This window comes from Lithobates pipiens, unplaced genomic scaffold (genome assembly GCF_037356315.1).
Source record: "Lithobates pipiens isolate NorthernLeopardFrog02 unplaced genomic scaffold, aLitPip1_a1.2 Scaffold_18, whole genome shotgun sequence".
Lineage (NCBI taxonomy): Eukaryota > Metazoa > Chordata > Amphibia > Anura > Ranidae > Lithobates > Lithobates pipiens.
The window spans coordinates 284,523,763-284,543,584 of NW_027507758.1; the positions used below are offsets into that span (position 1 = coordinate 284,523,763).

At 41.5% G+C, this 19,822-nt stretch overlaps 1 protein-coding gene across 1 annotated transcript in view; it reads left to right on the plus strand.

The window, feature by feature from the left end:
- TRAPPC3L (trafficking protein particle complex subunit 3L) overlaps positions 1 to 19,822 on the plus strand; it is a 92,286-nt gene that overhangs the window by 49,810 nt on the left and 22,654 nt on the right. Inside the window, exons 2-4 of the mRNA XM_077487076.1 lie at positions 1,100 to 1,147; positions 1,937 to 2,034; positions 7,224 to 7,323. Of these exons, the coding sequence (XP_077343202.1) occupies positions 1,100 to 1,147; positions 1,937 to 2,034; positions 7,224 to 7,323 (246 nt within the window). The remainder of the gene's footprint in view (positions 1 to 1,099; positions 1,148 to 1,936; positions 2,035 to 7,223; positions 7,324 to 19,822) is intronic.

Here is a 19,822-nt window from a genome sequence, read left to right on the forward strand (position 1 = left end):
CTGATATGTAAGTTGCCTGTGCCGCCATGTTGCTATCTTTCTGCGTACTAAACAACACCTCTCTCCTATGCTATGGAGATGAGACAAGGAAGAGACGTTCTGTGGTTGTGTCACCCTAGGACAGGAGTCAGGATTAAAAAAAGGCAGCCTTTAAATCTAAGAAGTAGTAAGCTCCAATAAATTTACATTTTGATTGAATGCACTTCAATGTTTAAGGCGGGCCATACACGGGCAAATTTATGGTTGCAAGAAAGAAATTTGCACAACTCCCCCCTCAACACAGGCAGTGTTGACAGGGGAATCAGCAATTGTCTTCTCCTGGCCAGGGGGCAGGAGTGGGTGGGGGAAGCCATTTCCGCTGGGAGAAGACAGTGATTATCGCTAGCGGGCGGCTATAGTAGCCTCTAGCGATAATAAAAGAGAATCCTGCAGGCTGGTTTCACACAAGATGATCAATCGATCAACTTGGTACATTTAACCTGCCCAATAACGGTTCAAATCTTGGCTGGTTCCTGTTGAACCGGCCAAGATTCAAACTGTGTATGGCCAGCCTAAGAATGGTTGAAGACGTGCAGTCAAAGAAATATTGTTCTGACTCTATAATGGTTAATTCTGTACATTTTTATGGTCATGTAAGTATGTAGCTGTTTAGATATGCTTAATGCTAAACAAAGGAAGACCCACAACTCAAATACGCAGACCAACATCCTCACGCTGAGCATTTGGTGGGTAATCAAATTACACTCTAAAAAAGTCTTCAAAGCATGCATTGTAAAAGAATTATACCATAGACATCTCACACCAGTCATGTGAGACCTCTGTTTTATTACTAATACAGCATGCACACATGAATTCCAATAGAAGTATATAACCCTAAAACTGGTTTATTCAACATCCTTTAGAAAAGGGTAGAGAACTGCATTATGAACAATATTTGAGAGAGAGATATTTCTTTTCTAACCTACATGGATACTTGATGAAAGTAACAACTGTTAGAAAGCTTTAGTTAGTGGTCATACAATGTACATAATGGAGAATGCAAAAATTTTGTATGAAGCCAGATTCCCTTTGCTAACTGCGGTTTCTTTAAATATTTTAGGACTGGCAATTACCAGCTGTTTCTTCTTCTGCGTCAGCACATCATATAGTAAGTATGATGCTAACAGCCAGAACATATGAAGTAAATAAAGGCAATCAGTGCTATTGAATACAACATACTTTACTGCAAAGTGCCAGGAGTGCTAAGAGTCAGTATGTGTGTAATGCCTATTACACATGATGAGAAGATCGGACGAAAAATACCACTTTCGGAGCGATTGTCTGATAATCTGTTAGTACACAGCTTTCAAGAGCTGATAACGACAGTTCTTGCGAAAATATCCATAGGCACAAGCATGAAAATGTTTCACATAAGATAACAGAAGGAACAATGTTCATGTAATTAATATGGTATTTGTACAAAAAAATAAAATAGTGTGACCAAGACCACGCATGCTCAGAAACGAAAGAATACATTACAGTAAAATACAATCCATTACATAACTTCCGAAGTTGTATTCTGTAATACGAGAATTTTCATAACTTTAGTAACCTATTGGTTTTCAAAATGAAACTAGCATACAAAAAAAGCTGTAATTGAAAGAACTGATTGACCAACTTGACTGACAGAATATCATAAATAAAAAAAAATTCATAAAAGTGGATGTATTTTAGTAGAATATACATACATATATATATATATATATATATATATATATATATATATATATATATATATATATATATATATATATATATAACTCTACTGTATATTATTGGTTACAGTTTTTATTATGGCAGGTTGAAAGCCACCCTAATTCTCAAAAAGCGTTTTTTTATGTGTTTGGCTAAGTTGAAATCCATAAATTGTAAAATTGTTATATTTTTCTATTTACAGAGCAGAGATCTTTTTGTTCTCACATATGGTGCACTAGTGGCACAGATGTGTAAAGATTATGACAATGATGAGGAAATTAACAAATATTTGGATACAATGTAAGTGTTTTTCCCACAATTCTTTTATTTTCCTTATGCAATCATTTTAAATGTAAAAAGGAAAAGTAAATGTATATTGAAAATAGTATAATATTATTTATTGCATTTCTCTGCATAGACCACTAAAGAGACAAAACAATTTAGATGTGTTTCACATAGCAAGTACTTATTCATTGAGCATAGTTGAGCTTTTAGACAGTGCTGATCATCTGCTAATATTAGCTGCTGGTTGAGCCAAACCTGATGGAATACTCAAGTTGCTCTAAGTGAATGATGGTACCATCTTCTATAGTTTTCACTAGATTTGTCATGTGATTATTAGAGGCAGTGCATGGTCTGTTTCATATGTAGAAATATAATTAATCTACAAAGTTTATCAAGCATGGCTGTACATTGTAGACATGTGCAATTGGTTTTGGTCCGAATATAAATTCAGGCACATTTTTGGTTATTCGGGGATTAGTTTAATCTCATTTGGATATTTATTTTTCTAACTAATTCCAAATATTCAGAACAATTTGAATTCGGATCGATTGAAAATGATCGACCGATTTGAATTCTGTGTGAAGAATAGCTGGTTGTTAAAAAGCATGACGGGAAGCCGGCCGCCACGTCCTTACCAACCAATGACTCATCAGCTGTCAGCGGGCTCCTCGCTGTTAGTTATTTATGAACTGTTAGGTGGTGGAGCTGGCAGACGGCTGGAGAGCTTTGTCGGTGCAGAGCTTTTTTTTGGGAGGGTTGTCAGTAGCAGCAGGCATTGGGATTGAGCATGGATCTACAGTGCCTTGAAAAAGTATTCATACCCCTTGAAATTGTATCATGTTACAAGCAAAAACTTAAATGTATTTTATTGGGATTTTATGTGATAGACTAAGGCCGCGTACACACGCGGGGACTGTTCGCTCAACTTTGTCCGCTGAACAGTGTTTCGGCGGACAGTCCGCTCGTGTGTGGGCTTTCAGCGGACAGTTTCAGCGGACAGTCTGCTGAACAAAGTTTTTCAGAAATTCCGAAAAACTGTCCGCTGAAACTCTGTTTCAGCGAACAGTCCCCTCGTGTGTAGGCTTGTTCGTCAAACTAAGTTCCGCGCATGCTCAGAAAGGATTTACACGCCGAAGTTTGCATTGCAGTGTATAGGACGTCGTATTTTTCGTCCCGTCGTACGTGCCGTTCACGTCATCGCGCACGGTTTCAGCGGACTGTTCGTTCATCGTGTGTGGGCAAGTCCGTCCATGCTAATTTTGAGCGGACTGTCCGCTGAAACTGTTTGGCGGACAAAGTTGGGCGAACAGTCCCCGCGTGTGTACGCGGCCTAACACAAAGTGGCACATAATTGTGAAGTGGAAGGAAAATTATAAATGGCTTTCAAATTTTTTTACAAATAAATATCTGAAAAGTGTGGCGTGCATTTGTATTCAGCCCACTTTACTCTGATACCCCTAACTAAAATCTAGTGGTACCAATTAACTTTAGAAGTCACCTAATTAGTAAATAGAGTCCACCTGTGTATTATTTAATCTTAGTATAAATACAGCTGTTCTGTGAAGCCCTCAGAGATTTTTTAGAGAACCTTAGTGAAAAAACAGCATCATGGTCAGGGATAAAGTTGTGGAGAAGTTTAAAGCAGGGTTAGGTTATAAAAAAATATCCCAAGCTTTGAACATCTCACGGAGCACTAAAAGTGGAAAGAGTATGACACAACTGCAAACCTACTAAGGACATGGCCGCCTAAACTGACATTCCGGTCAAGGAGAACATTAATCACAGGAGCAGCCAAGAGGCCCAAGGTCACTCTGGAGGAGCTGCAGAGATCCACAGCTCAGGTGGAAGAATCTGTCAACGGGACAACTAGTAGTTGTGCACTCCACAAATCTGGCCTTTATGGAAGAGTGGCAAGAAGAAAACTATTGTTTAAAGAAAGCCATAAGAAGTCCAGTTTGCAGTTTGCGAGAAGCCATGTGGCGCCACAACAAACATGTGGAAGAAGGCGCTCTGGTCAGATGAGACCAAAATTTTTATTTTTTGCTTAAAAGTAAAACGCTATGTGTGGCGGAAAAATGAACACTGCACATCAACCTGAACACACCATCCCCACCATGAAACATGGTGATGGCAGCATCATGTTGTGGGAATGCGTTTCTTCAGCAGGGACAGTGAAACTGGTAAGAGTTAATGGGAAGATGGATGGAGCCGAATACAGGGCATACTTATGCCGCATACACACGGTCGGAATTTCGGCCAGCAAAAGACAGATGAGAGTTTTTTGTCGGAAATGCGACTGTGTTTTTGCTCCATCAGAATTTTGCTGGCTGAATTTCCGCCAGCAAAAGATTAAGAGCAGGTTCTCAATTTTTCAGATGGAAAAATTCCGATCGTGTGTATGCAATTCCGACCCGCAAAAACTCAGGCATGCTCAGATTCAACTATGAGATGGAAGCTATTGGCTACTAGCTATTGAACTTTCTTTTTCTAGTCCCGTCGTCGGAATTTGGTGTGGCCGTGTGTATGCAAGACAGCTTGAGCAAAATCCCATCGGGAAAACCATAATAGCTTTTTACGACTAAAATTCAGATCATGTGTACACGGCATTAGAAGAAAACCTGTTAGCCCTTGTACACACGGTCGGAGATTACGACAACCAAATCCGTTGGATTTTGTCTGTCGGATTTTGTCCGAAACTGTTGTATACACATGGTCGGGCGAAGTTGTCGGAAAATCCGATCGTTCAGAACGTGATGACGTTATTTCGTTACAACGGGACTATGTTTAGGCTAGTAGCCAATAGCTTTGGTGTAGGAATTTGATCTGAGCATGCATGCCACTTTGTCCAATCGGAATTCTCTACACATGATCGGAGTATGTCCGATCGGAGCATTTTGTCGGAAAATATTTCCGGCAAGTTGGAAAATTTGGTCCAATGGTTATTCTGACGGAAACAGTCCGATGCAGACCACACACAGTCGGAATATCTGACAAAACGCTCCGATCAGACACATTCCGTCAGAATCTCCGATCGTGTGTACAGGGCTTAGAGTCTGCAAAAGACTTGAGACTGGTTGTCCTTCCAGGAGGACAATGACCCTAAACATACAGCCAGAGCTACAATGGAATGGTTTAGATCAAAGCATATTCATTAAGGATGGGCCTAACCCCACCCCACCGGATTGGTTTTCACCAGAACATACTAAGAGGCAAAAAATTTGTGTGAACATGCAAACCCTATTAAAGTCTATGGGACACGAACATGAAAAATCTAAAATGCTAATTTTAAAGGCTTATATGCCATAAAAAAGTATATGGGGACCCGGGTACTGCCCCAGGGGACATGTGTACCGCTGGCCAGCGCTACACTTGCATCAATGTAAAAAAAAAGTTTTTAAAACTTTTTAAAACTATGTTTTAAAACTATGTTTTAAAACTATGTTTTTCAGGAGCAGTGATTTTAATAATGCTTAAAGTGAAACAATAAAAATGAAAACATTTCCTTAAATATCGTGCCTGGGGGTCCCCTTAGTTTTCCTGTAAAATGGCACATCTATGTTGTCCCCCCCTTTGGGTCTGGTATGGATTTTAAGGGGAACTCCTGGCAATATAGATAAAAGTAAAAAAAAAAACAGCGTGCCCCCCCCAATCAATACCAGCCCTTTTGGGTCTGGTATGCATTTTAAGGGGAACTCCATGCCAAAGAAAAAAATTAGCTTAGGGTCCCCCCAAAATCCATACCAGACCCTAATCCAAGCATGCAGCCTGGAGGACAGGGTGAGGGATGTAAGCGCCCCCCCCCGGACCATACCAGGCCACATGTTCCACCCAAAGCAACAAGTCCATGTTGATGGGGACAAGGGCCTCGTCCTCACAACCCTTGTCCGGTGGTTGTGGGGGTCTGCGGGCGGGGGGCTTATCGGAATCTGGAAGCCTCCTTTAACAAAGGGACACCCCAGATCCTGCCCCCCCATGTGAATGGGTATCGGGTACATTGTACCCATTCACCAAAAAAAACATAAAAATAAACAGCATGCCCCCCCATTTTGTACCAGGCCCTTCGGGTCCGGAATGGATTTAGAGGGTAACCCCACGCCAATGTTTTTTTAAAACCGGCATGAGGTCCCCCCAAAATTCGTAAATGTTAAAAAAAATGTCCCATGATGTCCATCCATCTTCAATCATCAAAATAGAAAAATAAAAAAAGCTCCACCTCGATGGGAGGCGTCCCGCCGACTGCTGTCTCTTGGCTGTGACAGATGTTATATAGGCAAGGGCGGAGCCACCCGCTGACGTAACCAGATGACCCCTGCCCCCTCTGATGGCACATAATGTCAGAAGGAGAAGGGTCACTTAGTTACATCACCAGGTGGCCCCACCCTTGCCTGTATAACACCTGTCAAAGCCAAGAGACAGCAGTTGGCTGGACACCTCACATCGAGCTGATGCTTTTTGTTTTCTATTTTTCAGGTCCGTCAGGCACGTAATTGAAGATGGATGGACATCTCACTACACTTTTTTTTTCTTTTACAGATCCTGGGTGGGAGGGGGACCTGAAGGACCTGGTATAGATTGGGGGGGGGGGGCGCTGCTTGCTGTGTTTTTTTGTTTGTTTACATTTTGGCTGTCAGCAGGGATGCCCTCTGATAGCTGATAAATCACCGGTTGTTAAGGTCGCGTCAATCAGCTTCCCCCTCCTTAACAACCAGCAATTCTTCACACAGAATTCTAATCTTTCAAAAATATTTAAACTGATCTGAATTTGAATCGTTATGAAAATGTGGAAGTCGTTAGAAAATTAATAAACGAATCACAATTAAACTAAACTAAAGGAGTTTTAAAATGAATCAACAAAACAAAATTAGTAACATAACATATCTATTCAAAGCGAAACAAAACTAATTTTATCGTTCTGCACACATCTAATACATTGCCTCAACTACAAGGGAGCATTGTGACTCTTTTTAATTAATAGCCCCTAAAGCTATATGCTGCCGAGAAATTAACTAAAAAGGCAATAGTTGGCTGGACAAGGAAGTAAGAAAAGGTACTATAATATGTCAATTCAGTAGCTTGTAGCTGCTTTGCAGTACCCAGTTTTAGTACAAATGTGCCTAATGATAAAGGTATCATAGATCCAGTATTCCATTTGACAGATTCCTTAACTCAATTTAATGTCTTTAAATTTGTTTTGCCATTTACAGGGGATACAACATTGGAGTTAGGCTAATTGAAGACTTTTTGGCCAACTCTGGTATAAAGAAATGTCGAAGTTACAGTGAAACAGTGGACATTATAGCAAAGGTACTATAAACTGATTCTGATACTATACCAAACATAACCCCAGTTAGATATTTTTAATCTATATTTCTCCTGTACAATGCACATGTTTTTTTAAATATAATTGGCTCTGTTCTGAGATTCAGGCATAGAATATGCCCAACTATATTATGTGCTTCTGATAATTCTGATTTTCTCATAGTTACTCATAGTTAACATTTTCTGCTTGAACACAATCACTATGTCATAGCTAACATAGTGATCAGATGATCAGAAACCACTCAAGTTAGTAGGGACCTAAGCTGTCAGTTATGGCTTGCGGGGTTTAATAGAAGAGTGTTGACTAATCCTCAGCACAAGGCATCATGCTGAGGAATGTTAAAGTTTATGTCCAGCTAAAAAAAAATTAGAGTTAGGGAAATTTATTTATTTGCTGTATCCCATTCAGGATATTTCCCTCAACTTCCTCTCTCAGAGATGTAACAGGACATTAGAGGAGTTCCCCTTTTAGACAGGTAAACCCATTAGAAGATTTCCCCTTACCTCTTGTTCTGGGGACAGCTCTAAAATTTTGGATGTCTCCTCATCTTTACTTTCTGTGAGAATTTTCACCAGTTAAACTAAATGGGTCTACCCTTGCCTATTCTATCAAAAACGAAAGCAAAATGTTTTGCCTAGAGATATACTTTAATTTAGGGAGTGTGTGTGTGTGTGTGTGTGTGTGTGTGTGTGTGTGTGTGTGTGTGTGTGTGTGTGTGTGTGTGTGTGTGTAAAGGGATCTAAAGTCTTTGTCTTATGTGGGATGCTATTCACGCGCTTATGCCCCGGACACACGGTCGGATTTTCCGATAGAAAATGTTCGATGGGAGCTTTTTGTAGGAAATTCTGACTGTGTGTAGGCTCCATCAGATATTTTGCATCGGAATTTCAGCCACACAAAATTTGAGATCTGAATCTCAAATTTTCCGACAACAAAATTCTGTTGTAGGAAATTCTGATTGTGTGCACACAATTCCGACGCACAAAGTTCCACGCATGCTTGGAATCAAGCAGAAGAGCCGCACTGGCTATTGAACTTAATTTTTCTTGGCTCATCATACGTGTTGTAGGTCACCACGTTCTTGACGTTCGCATTTTCCGACCAACTTTGTGTGACCGTGTGTATGCAAGACAAGTTTGAGCCAACATCCGTCGGAAATTTTTTTATGGAATTTGTTGTTGGAATGTCTGATCAATGTCCGATCGTGTGTACGGGGCATGACACTTGTTCACTTTTGGCAGATGTGAGGTATTCGGACTTATATGGTATTTTTATGGCTGCTAATTTCTCAGTTGTTGCTTGCTATGTTGTCCTAGCACATCACTTGTTGTTGTATTATTATTTCATGTTACTAATAATGGATGGTTCTGTGACTGCCTGGTGTTTGCAACGTTCAATGACGGCCACCTTGTGAGTGTTTATAATATGCATTTTTTTACCTTATTTTTCTGCATTTTGTCAGTTTTATGCAGGAGCTATTTATGGATAGTTTTAGTTAAGCTAGGATTTTGTATATCTTGCTTTTATGATGAACTACTGTAATTTTCTCTTTTTGTGATCTTTTTACCCTTGCACTGTGTGTGATGTCATCACTAGGGGGTGTTGTTTGTGGGTGGGACTTTGGGTATATTGGTCTGTTCACTTCCATGTGATAGTGTCTTGCCAAAGATGGACTGAGGATCATCAAAATGTTGAAAAAAACAAAAACGACGGTATTCTGTTTTGATCAACCTCCTCTGCAAGACCCATGAGTGTCTCTATACTACTACTCAGCTCTCATAATATATACCTTCTAATGACACCTGAGTAGGTGGGGTTAAGCAGTGAGAGGTAAATGTGTTGGATATTTGCAGTTATTCTAGGGAAGGAGATGGAGATGGATTGGAGGAACCATCTTCATTTCACAGTTTCCCAATACATTTATGTCTGGTGCAGAAATTCAGTTTTTCGACCTGATGTATTGCTTGTGTTAGCAGTCACTCATAGTCCTGCAAGGGCTGCTAAGGGGCAGCTTTTGGTTGCAGAGCAGGGAGATGGCAGCCTAACCTCTTTCATTGCTCTGACTCAGTGGACTTAACCTCTGCTCAGCCTAATTTGTAATTGTCATTTGCCATGGGACAGTTGGCTGGGAATTGTATTGCTACCTTTGAGCAACCACTGCAAATTGCCTCAAATGTGGAGAAACTCAGAAGCCTAGCTTTCAGGCCTTCTGCAGAGGGAGACAAACAAAAGGTTGACTAGGACTGTGGAAAACTAAACAGGGAGGATCAAACTATGGAAGGCAGTAAGGCAGAAAAAGTCAATATGCAGCTCATTTTACCCAATAAATTTATGAGACACTTGCTGAATGTGGCACTGAAATTTCCCCTATGAGGTCACTTGGAAATCAGTAAGACTAAGGCCTGACTGATGTATTCTTACAAACATACCCAACTACTGTTGATTCTATGTTACCTGTGGTGGATATCATTAGATCAGTTTTTCTCAACTCCGGTCCTCAAGGCTCCCCAACAGGTCACATTGTCAGGATTTCCCTAAGATGAAACGGCTGTGGTAATTACTAAAGCAATGAAACTGATCAAATCACCTGTGCAAAATAATGGACAGCCTGAAAACATGACCTGTTGGAGCGCTTTGAGGACTGGAGTTGAGAAACACTGCATTAGAACACTAGCCATCCAGAGACGTTCAGGCAAACTATACATGTTGAGAGTAGATGTCCATGCCAACCAGTACCTGGAGGCTGTGTCACTATCCTTCTACAGGGTGGACTACATTGCTAACTCTCTGCTGGCTATCTTTATAAAAGTGGAGTTCCCTGAGGAGCTCCTTAGTGATCAGGGCCCACAGTCTGTATTGAACCTGATACAGGCTCTCTCCTTTGGAAAATACAGATGACACATATTGTGGCTAGTCCCTACCACCCCATGAACTGCCTGTGTGAGCACTTAAATGGGACTTTGAAACAAATTCTGAGGATGCAGGGAAAGGATTAGGAATGATATTTGCCTCACCTGCTGTTTGCCTACAGATAGGTAACCCAGGAGTCCACATTCTTTTCATCATTTGGCCTCCTATATGGAGGGCAAGTGAGTGGACTCAGACCTAATGAAGGAGACTTGAGAGGGCAAGATGGCTGAGCCAGAGGATTATGTGGCCAATTATGTACTAACATTTATGGACAAAATAGAGACACTGGTCGTGGTCCAGGACATCAAAACAAGCAGTGGACATAGAATACAGGTCATAAGGTCCTCCCTATGGAGCAGAACAGACTTCAATCAGCATGGAAGGAGCCATATCCCATCACAAAGCACCTGAATTATGTCAGTTATGCAGTAAATTTAGTAGAAGGAGATAGAAGAAAGTGCTTTCCATGTAACCATCTTCAAAACACACAATGAAAAACAGCTTATGTAATGCCAATTTACAGCTGACCTGAAGAGGATAAGATATGCCCATTATTAGAATTGTTAACTGACACTTGGGAGTTCATTGATTCACACCTCTTTGGTGAGCTCACCAAACTGCCTACCTACCACTTCTTATCTGAAATGCAGGCAGACATGAAGGAGGAGAATGAGGAGATGCTGCAGATAGGGTACATTCAAAAGTTCCACAATGCCTGGGTGTCACATGTAATCCTGGTTCACCAGAAATAATCAGATGGCCAGGTTCTCTGTGAACTACAGAATTCTGAATGCTATCTCTACTGCTGATGCTTACCGCATGTCCAGTATCAATGAGTTCTTAGTTAACCTGCTGTCTGCCTGCTATTAACAATCATAGACTTGAGCAGATGGAACTGGCAAATTCCCTTAGCACCTCTCAGCCTTCATCGCCCAATCTGGATTATTCCAGTTTACTGTAATGCAATGTGTGATAAACAAGTTCCAGCTTTTTAGAGGGTCATGAATGACATGATGTATTTGCAATTGCCCAACTGGATGACATGGCAATGTACAGCCCTACTTGGAAAGAAGAACTATTTGAACACATGTAACATCTCCCAGACAAACTGTCAAGTGTCAAATAGGCATGACACAAATCCAGTACCTTGTAATTCAGGTAGGAGGAGGTACCCTAAAACAGAGAAGGTCTAGGCATTCATCCTGTTTGCCCTTTACACAAAGAGGCGTGCTGGGTTATTCTTGGGCATATCTGGCTACTTTATGAAATGTATGTGCACCTACAGTACCCTGGTTAAACCCTGACTGATCTAACCAAGAAGAAACTGCCTAAAGTGGTCTCTTGGATACCAGCGTGTAAGAAGACCTTCTAGGGTATGAAGGAGGAGGCTGCAAGCTCCAGATTTTAGCCCTCTGTTGCAATCTGATGCCTTTGCAGTCCTAAGCCAAGTGCATCAGTCAGGGAAACAAACCCTATCCATACTTCATAATTCCTGTCCTTATGGATTTACCTTCATAACAATGACATGATATGAATTTGTAAGGAAATACCAATCACATGCTTATTCTACAAGGTCATGCAGGCTAATAAAACACATTAAACTAGAGACATAAATAAGGTCATGTTTGGTCTCTAATAAATTGTAATTTCACCATGCACAGTAATATGTTGGTTGCTGGACTGTAATACATTGTCAGATGGAAATATAGGTGCATTTGTAAAAGTTGAAATTAAGGCTGTGTCTGATGAGCATAATAAAATACTCCAGGACTCCAGCAATGGTGATCTGGGTCTATATACAGCAGCCCTGGCATTCTGGTCTCTAGTTGAGATATCTGAGAGTTAAATTGTGATACCTACCACTGTAATTTTTGCTTTTTATTTATAGTCCCCTTTTTCAGATGTCATCAGGCCAGTCAAGTGACACACAGGGTCCTCTTCTTCCTCATAGCCTTTCCATTATAGCTCAAATCTGACCCTCAAAGATGCTTGAAGTGGCACTAACATGATGATGTAACTGCTTCTGTCTGTGCTATTGCACTGTGAATGCTAGGAGCCATAGATATTACCTGCACTCAAAGTAGAAGCACTCAAAGTCCCAGCTGAATAATGTCCAGCACGTGAGGACTGAGGCACCACCACCCTTCCCAGAATCCAATGGAGTTGGAAGCTTATGGAAGAGAGCCTCCTATGAAAGGGGATAGGTTAAGCCACAGTGCAGACAGTTTGCAGGTATAAGTTAATATTTTATTATATTACACCAATACAAAGTACAGTGATATTATGGTTAACATAAGGAAGGCCCATAGTCAGTGCTGGGACAAGATTATCCAGTTCTCAGGACAAAGATGTCAAGCTTGGCCACCCCACCCAGGTGGTGTATGGTACAGGGCTAATAGCGGTGCTCACAACTCTGATCTGAAATATATGTAATGGATGTGGCATTTGCTAAAACAGTGCCAATGTTTGTGGCACATCACAGCAAACTGAAGAGTTTAATAGCGGTGCACAAACTTTCCTGCTTCAGTAGTGTCGTTGAAAGGAAAAAAAATAGTTGCATTGTTTGTATCACTAGAAGGAAACAGTGTTCCTGCATTGGTATTGTCTCTGGAAGGAAAAAATGCCCCTGCATCATCGAAAAGAAAAACACAGTGGTGTCGTAGGGAAAAATGCTGCTGCATCACCATTGTCTGTCCCACCCCGCCTTGTCCCGGCCCTGTCTCCAATTATCTGTTGCACATGACTGAAAAGGATTAACAAAGCCTGCACTATTTTACAAGGGTCGCATTTACCAAGATCAGGGGTGTCCAAACTTTTTTCAAAGTGGGCCGGATTTGATGAAGTGAACATGCCTGAGGGCCGACCATTTTGCCTGACATTCTTTGAACCATTGAAAATTCGGTCTAAGTGTGTTCATCCGAGCACTAATACACGGCCCAACAAGAATTCTCTTGCCTTTGTCGCGCTCGTTCCCAACACACAGACGAATGCTCTGCACTTTAGGGGGCACCGTTAATTCTTAATGGTACCCCACACATTGGAAAATGTAGGGTGCTTTTGGTGCAGTGCAATAAAAAAAAAAAAACACACACAGACACATGTGCGCACACGCGCACACACACATACAGACACATGTGCACACACACACACACACATACAGACACATGTGCACACACACACATACAGACACATGTGCACACACACACACACACACATACAGACACATGTTTCATAGTTTCATAGTTTCATAGTTAGTAAGGTTGAATAAAGACACCAGTCCATCCAGTTCAACCTGAGTGAGTGTCTACAATTGTCCCCATCCCTGTACATTGCACACTCATGTTGGTCCCTACCCTCAAGGAGCCCACAATCCAAGGTCCCCATTCATATCCTAGGTGCAATTTTGAACTGAAGCCAATTAACCTACCTGCATGTCTTTGGATTGTGGGAGGAAACCGGAGTACCCGGAGGAAACCCATGCAGGCACAGGGAGAACATGCAAACTCCAGGCAGGTAGTGTCGTGGTTGGGATTTGAACCAGCGACCCTTCTTACTGCTAGGTGAGAGTGCTAACCACTACACCACATGTGCACACACACACACACACATACAGACACATGTGCACACACACACATACAGACACATGTGCACACACACACATACAGACACATGTGCACACACACAGACACATGTGCACACACACACATACAGACACATGTGCACACACACATACAGACACATGTGCGCGCACACACACATACAGACACATGTGCACACACACACACACACACACACATACAGACACATGTGCACACACACATACAGACACATGTGCACACACACATACAGACACATGTGCACACACACATACAGACACATGTGCACACACACACATACAGACACATGTGCACACACACATACAGACACATGTGCGCACACACACACATACAGACACATGTGCGCACACACACACATACAGACACATGTGCACACACACACACACATACGCACACACATACAGACACATGTGCACACACACATACAGACACATGTGCACACACACACACACACACACATACAGACACATGTGCACACACACATACAGACACATGTGCACACACACAGACACATGTGCACACACACACATACAGACACATGTGCACACACACACATACAGACACATGTGCACACACACAGACACATGTGCACACACACACATACAGACACATGTGCACACACACATACAGACACATGTGCGCGCACACACACATACAGACACATGTGCACACACACACACACACACATACAGACACATGTGCACACACACATACAGACACATGTGCACACACACATACAGACACATGTGCACACACACATACAGACACATGTGCACACACACACATACAGACACATGTGCACACACACATACAGACACATGTGCGCACACACACACATACAGACACATGTGCGCACACACACACACATACAGACACATGTGCACACACACACACACATACGCACACACATACAGACACATGTGCACACACACATACAGACACATGTGCACACACACACACACACACACATACAGACACATGTGCACACACACATACAGACACATGTGCACACACACATACAGACACATGTGCACACACACAGACACATGTGCACACACACATACAGACACATGTGCGCACACACACACAGGCACATGTGCACACACACACACACACAGACACATGTGCACACACACATACAGACACATGTGCACACACACATACAGACACATGTGCACACACACAGACACATGTGCACTCACACAGACACATGTGCACTCACACAGACACATGTGCACTCACACACATACAGACACATGTGCACATACACACACACATACAGACATACATGCACACAATGCATACACATACATACATACACACACATGAATAAAGGCCTTTTTAACACAAATCTAGCTTGTAGTGCAGTACCTTTGCAGCTTCCTCATTCAGCCGGGTACTGCACTGTAGGGGGAAGCAGAGAGCACAGCACAATTCACTGCACTTTACTTTCACTTTTGAAGCTCACGGAGCTTCTCACAGTGCCGGGGATCGGCTGATCTGACAGCCCTGATCCCTCAGCACAATAAATTGAGAAAGACCAGGTGGGCCGTTCAAAACCGGACCGCGGGCCGCAACTGGCCCACGGGCCAGACTTTGGACATGCCTGACCAAGATGGTAGACTAAATATACATAACTTTACACAGTAATAAGGATCTCTTTCAGTTATGTGATTGTATTTTCAAATTTTATTATACTCAGTTAAAAACATCTGTCACTTTTTTGAGAATAAGGATCATTATCCTGGTGATTTAGCTTAGTGAATTGAGTCTGTGGTGTTTGAAAAAAATTAAGAAAATATAAATACTTCACTGTTTCAGCATTTGTGTTAGTTGGGAAGAGTAAAGCATGAAATACAGTATTGATGCAAAATGATAATGCAATCAACAAAACAGACGCTAAAAAGTAATTTGGTTTCAAGAATTCACACGCCTGTACATCTGATCTCGCCTAGTAAATGTGAATGCTACTGTAATCCAAAATTTAATCCATAATGAGCTTCAATGTTTGTACTCACTGTAATTATCATTTTCATTTTGTCATTCATTCCTGTTACACCTAACCCATAAACTGCACTCTGCCAGTTTGCAGCTGACCTGTTTCTTTCATCTTAATATATAATATTATATGTAATATATAATTATATATAATATATAATATGTGGGATATTCCCCTTTGATATGATACTATGTAGTTTTCAGCTAAATACTCTTACTTTCATAATAAAACATTTTATAAGCTGCTCACTCATATTTTGTGTAATTAGTATGATTTTGCATGATAACTGAACACCTTTCTGTTTGATGCCAAAATAGATATAGACAGAACAAAGTTAAAATGACATGCACAAACAAAAATATTTATATAAACAAGGGTATGCTATAATACTTAACTAACTCTAAGCCCTTGTACACACGGTCGGAGACTCCGTCAGAATGTTTCCTATCGGACCGTTTTGTCGGATATTCCGACTGTGTGTGGTCTGCATCGGACTGTTTCCGTCGGAATATCCGACGGACCAACTTTTCCAACTTGCCGGTAAAATTTTCCGGCAAAATGCTCCTATCGGACATACTCCGATCATGTGTAGCCTACTCCGACGGACAAAGTGCCACGCATGCTCAGATCAAATTCCTAGGCCAAAGCTATTGGCTACTAGCCTGAACGTAGTCCCGTCGTAACAAAATAACGCCATCACGTTATGTACAATCGGATTTTCCGACAACTTAGTCCGACCGTGTGTATGCACCGTCACTTCCGTACCTCTTCCGGAATTAATCCGTCGGAATTACTCAGACGGATTTGGTTGTCGGAATTACTCCGACGGATTTGGTTGTCGGAATCTCCGACCGTGTGTACAAGGGCTTAGGCCCAACCATGTAGTGCAAGGGCCTGTCTGATTGCACAAACATTGAAACTCTTAAGGTTTGACCTCATATTATATGGTTTTGGTAAATCTGAGGACAAAAATCTGCAGAAAATCTAATAGTGTGTATGGGGTCTAACTGTGGTTGAGTTTACATTGCTCATGTGTAGACAGAACTAAATACACTTACTCATATGATCGTTTTTGCCTAGTTCACTTATTACAGTATAGTTGGACTGGCATATGATTGCATAATAGTAGGCATCTTGTGACCTCTACATACTGTGCATACGTAGCTTAACTCATTTTAACATGCGACCTTATACACATTTGTAACTTTACTTAACACCTCCTCTAGCACTGCTGTCATACTAATAACTACTAACTGAAACGTTTGTTTCTTTTATTTAAACTTGACTTTTGCATTCATAAATGAGGGCTCCTTTGCTGGATTAAATAGTACTTATTTACATTCTGGACAAGGTTAAATTTGCATGTACAGTGGGGCAAAAAAGTATTTAGTCAGCCACCAATTGTGAAAGTTCTCCCACTTAAAAAGATGAGAGAGGCCTGTAATTGTCATCATAGGTATACATCATCTATGAGAGACAAAATGTGGATCAATCACATTGTCTGATTTTTGAAAGAATTTATTTGCAAACTATGATGGAAAATAAGTATTGGGTCACCTACAAACAAGCAATATTTCTGGCTCTCACAGACCTGTATCTTCTTCTTTAAGAGGCTCCTCTAAAAGACACCTGTCCACAACCTCAAACAGTCACATTCCAAACTCCACTATGGTGAAGACCAAAGAGCTGTCGCAGGACACCAGAAACAAAATTGTACACCTGCACCAGGCTGGGAAGACTGAATCTGTAATAGGCAAGCAGCTTGATGTGAAGAAATTAACTGTGGGAGCAATAATTAGAAAATGGAAGACATACAAGTCCACTGATTATCTCCCTCGATCTGGGGCTCCACACAAGATCTCACCCCATGGGGTCAAAATGTTCACAAGAACGGTGAGCAAAAATCCCAGAACCACACGGGGGGGACCTAGTGAATGACCTGTAGAGAGCTGGGACCAACGTAACAAAGGCTACCATCAGTAACACACTACACTGCCAGGGGATCCTGCAGTGCCAGACGTGTCCCCCTGTTTAAGCCAGTACATATCCGGGCCCATCTGAGGTTTGCTAGAGAGCATTTGGATGATCCAGAAGAGCATTGGGAGAATGTCATATGGTCAGATGAAACCAAAGTTGAACTGTTTGATAGAAACACAACTCGTAACCAAAGAACACAATACCTACTGTGAAGCATGGGGGTGACAACATCATGCTTTGGGGCAGTTTCTCTGCAAAGGGAACAGGACGACTGATCCGTGTACATGAAAGAATGAATGGGGCCATGTATCGTGGGATTTTGAGTGCAAACCTCCTCCCATCAGCAAGGGCATTGAAGATGAAACGTGGCTGGGTCTTTCATCATGACAATGATCCCAAACACACCACCCGGGCAATGAAGTAGTGGCTTTGTAAGAAGCATTTCAAGGTCCTGGAGTGTCCTGGCCAGGCTCCAGATCTCAACCGCATAGAAAACCTTTGGAGGTAATTGAAAGTCCCTGCTGCCCAGCGAAAGCCCCAAAACATCACTGCTCTAGAGGAGATCTGCTTGGAGGAATGGGCCAACATACCAGCAACAGCGTGACAACCTTGTGAAGACTTACAGAAAATGTTTGACCTCTGTCATTGCCAACAAAGGATATATAACAAAGTATTGAGATGAACTTTTGATATTGACAAAATACTTATTTTCGACCATAATTTGCAAATAAATTCTTTCCAAATCAGACAATGTGATTGTCTGGATTTGTTTCCACATTTTGTCTCTCATAGTTGAGGTATACCTAAGGTGACAATTTAGCCACTTACACACGACCGGAATTTTTGACAGCAAAGGTCCGACGGAACGAGTCCGTCGGACAATCCGATCTTGTGTGGGCTCCATCGGACCTTTGCTTGCCAAAAATCTGGCAGACTTTAGAAATAGAACATGTTTTAAATTTTTCCACCCGAACTCCGTCACTTGCTACTGAGAAATCCGCTCGTGTGTATGTTAGTCCGACGGACAAAAACCGACGCGAGGGCAGCTATTGGCTACTGGCTATGAGCTTCCTTATTCTGGTCCAGTCGTACGTCATCACGTTTGAATCCCTTGGACTTTGGTGTTATTGTGTGTGGCCAAGTCTGTTCATTCGGAAAGTCCGTCAGAACTCCATCAGAACTCCATCAGAACTCGGACCTAGTCCCTCAAAAAGTCAGGTCGTGTGTACGCGGCATTACAGGCCTCTCTCATCTTTTTAAGTGGGAGAACTTTCACAATTGGTGGCTGACTAAATACTTTTTTGCTCCACTGTACTTAAGGTCTAATTTATTTATTTATTATTGGTACTTATAAAGCACCGTCAATTTACACAGCGCTTTACATAAATATTGTAAATCCGCATCAGTCCCTCCCCCCAAGAAGCTTACATTCTAAGGTCCCTCACTCACATTAATGCATATGCATACTAGGGCAAATTTAGACAGGAGCCAATTAACCTACCAGCATGTGCTTGAGGAAACCAGAGTACCCAGAGGAAACCCATGTAAGTGCAATATGTAATTGTCACCACTATATAAAGAATAATAATAATCATCATCATCATCATCATATAGCAGTAGATGTACGTTATAGTTACTTGCTAAACCTTGTCTGTGATAGCCCCAAAAATCAATGTGACGTGCAGTAAACTTAATTCTTGCTCCAGGATCCTACATACAGTATATGTTTTTTTCTAACCACACAGTATGATCATCAGTACATGTCAAAATTTGAACATGAAGTGTTCCATCTCACAAGTTATACAATTCTACCTCACATCATTATTGGGTACCAGGTAGATATAATCTCAGTAGGTGATATCTTTTAGCAGCGTTTCAAAGCAAAATGTATCATTTTACTTTGAAAATTCATCATGCATCATTTTTTTCATTTTACAGATCAGGACGATATAAAATATTTATGTTACTTGTCTTACAAAG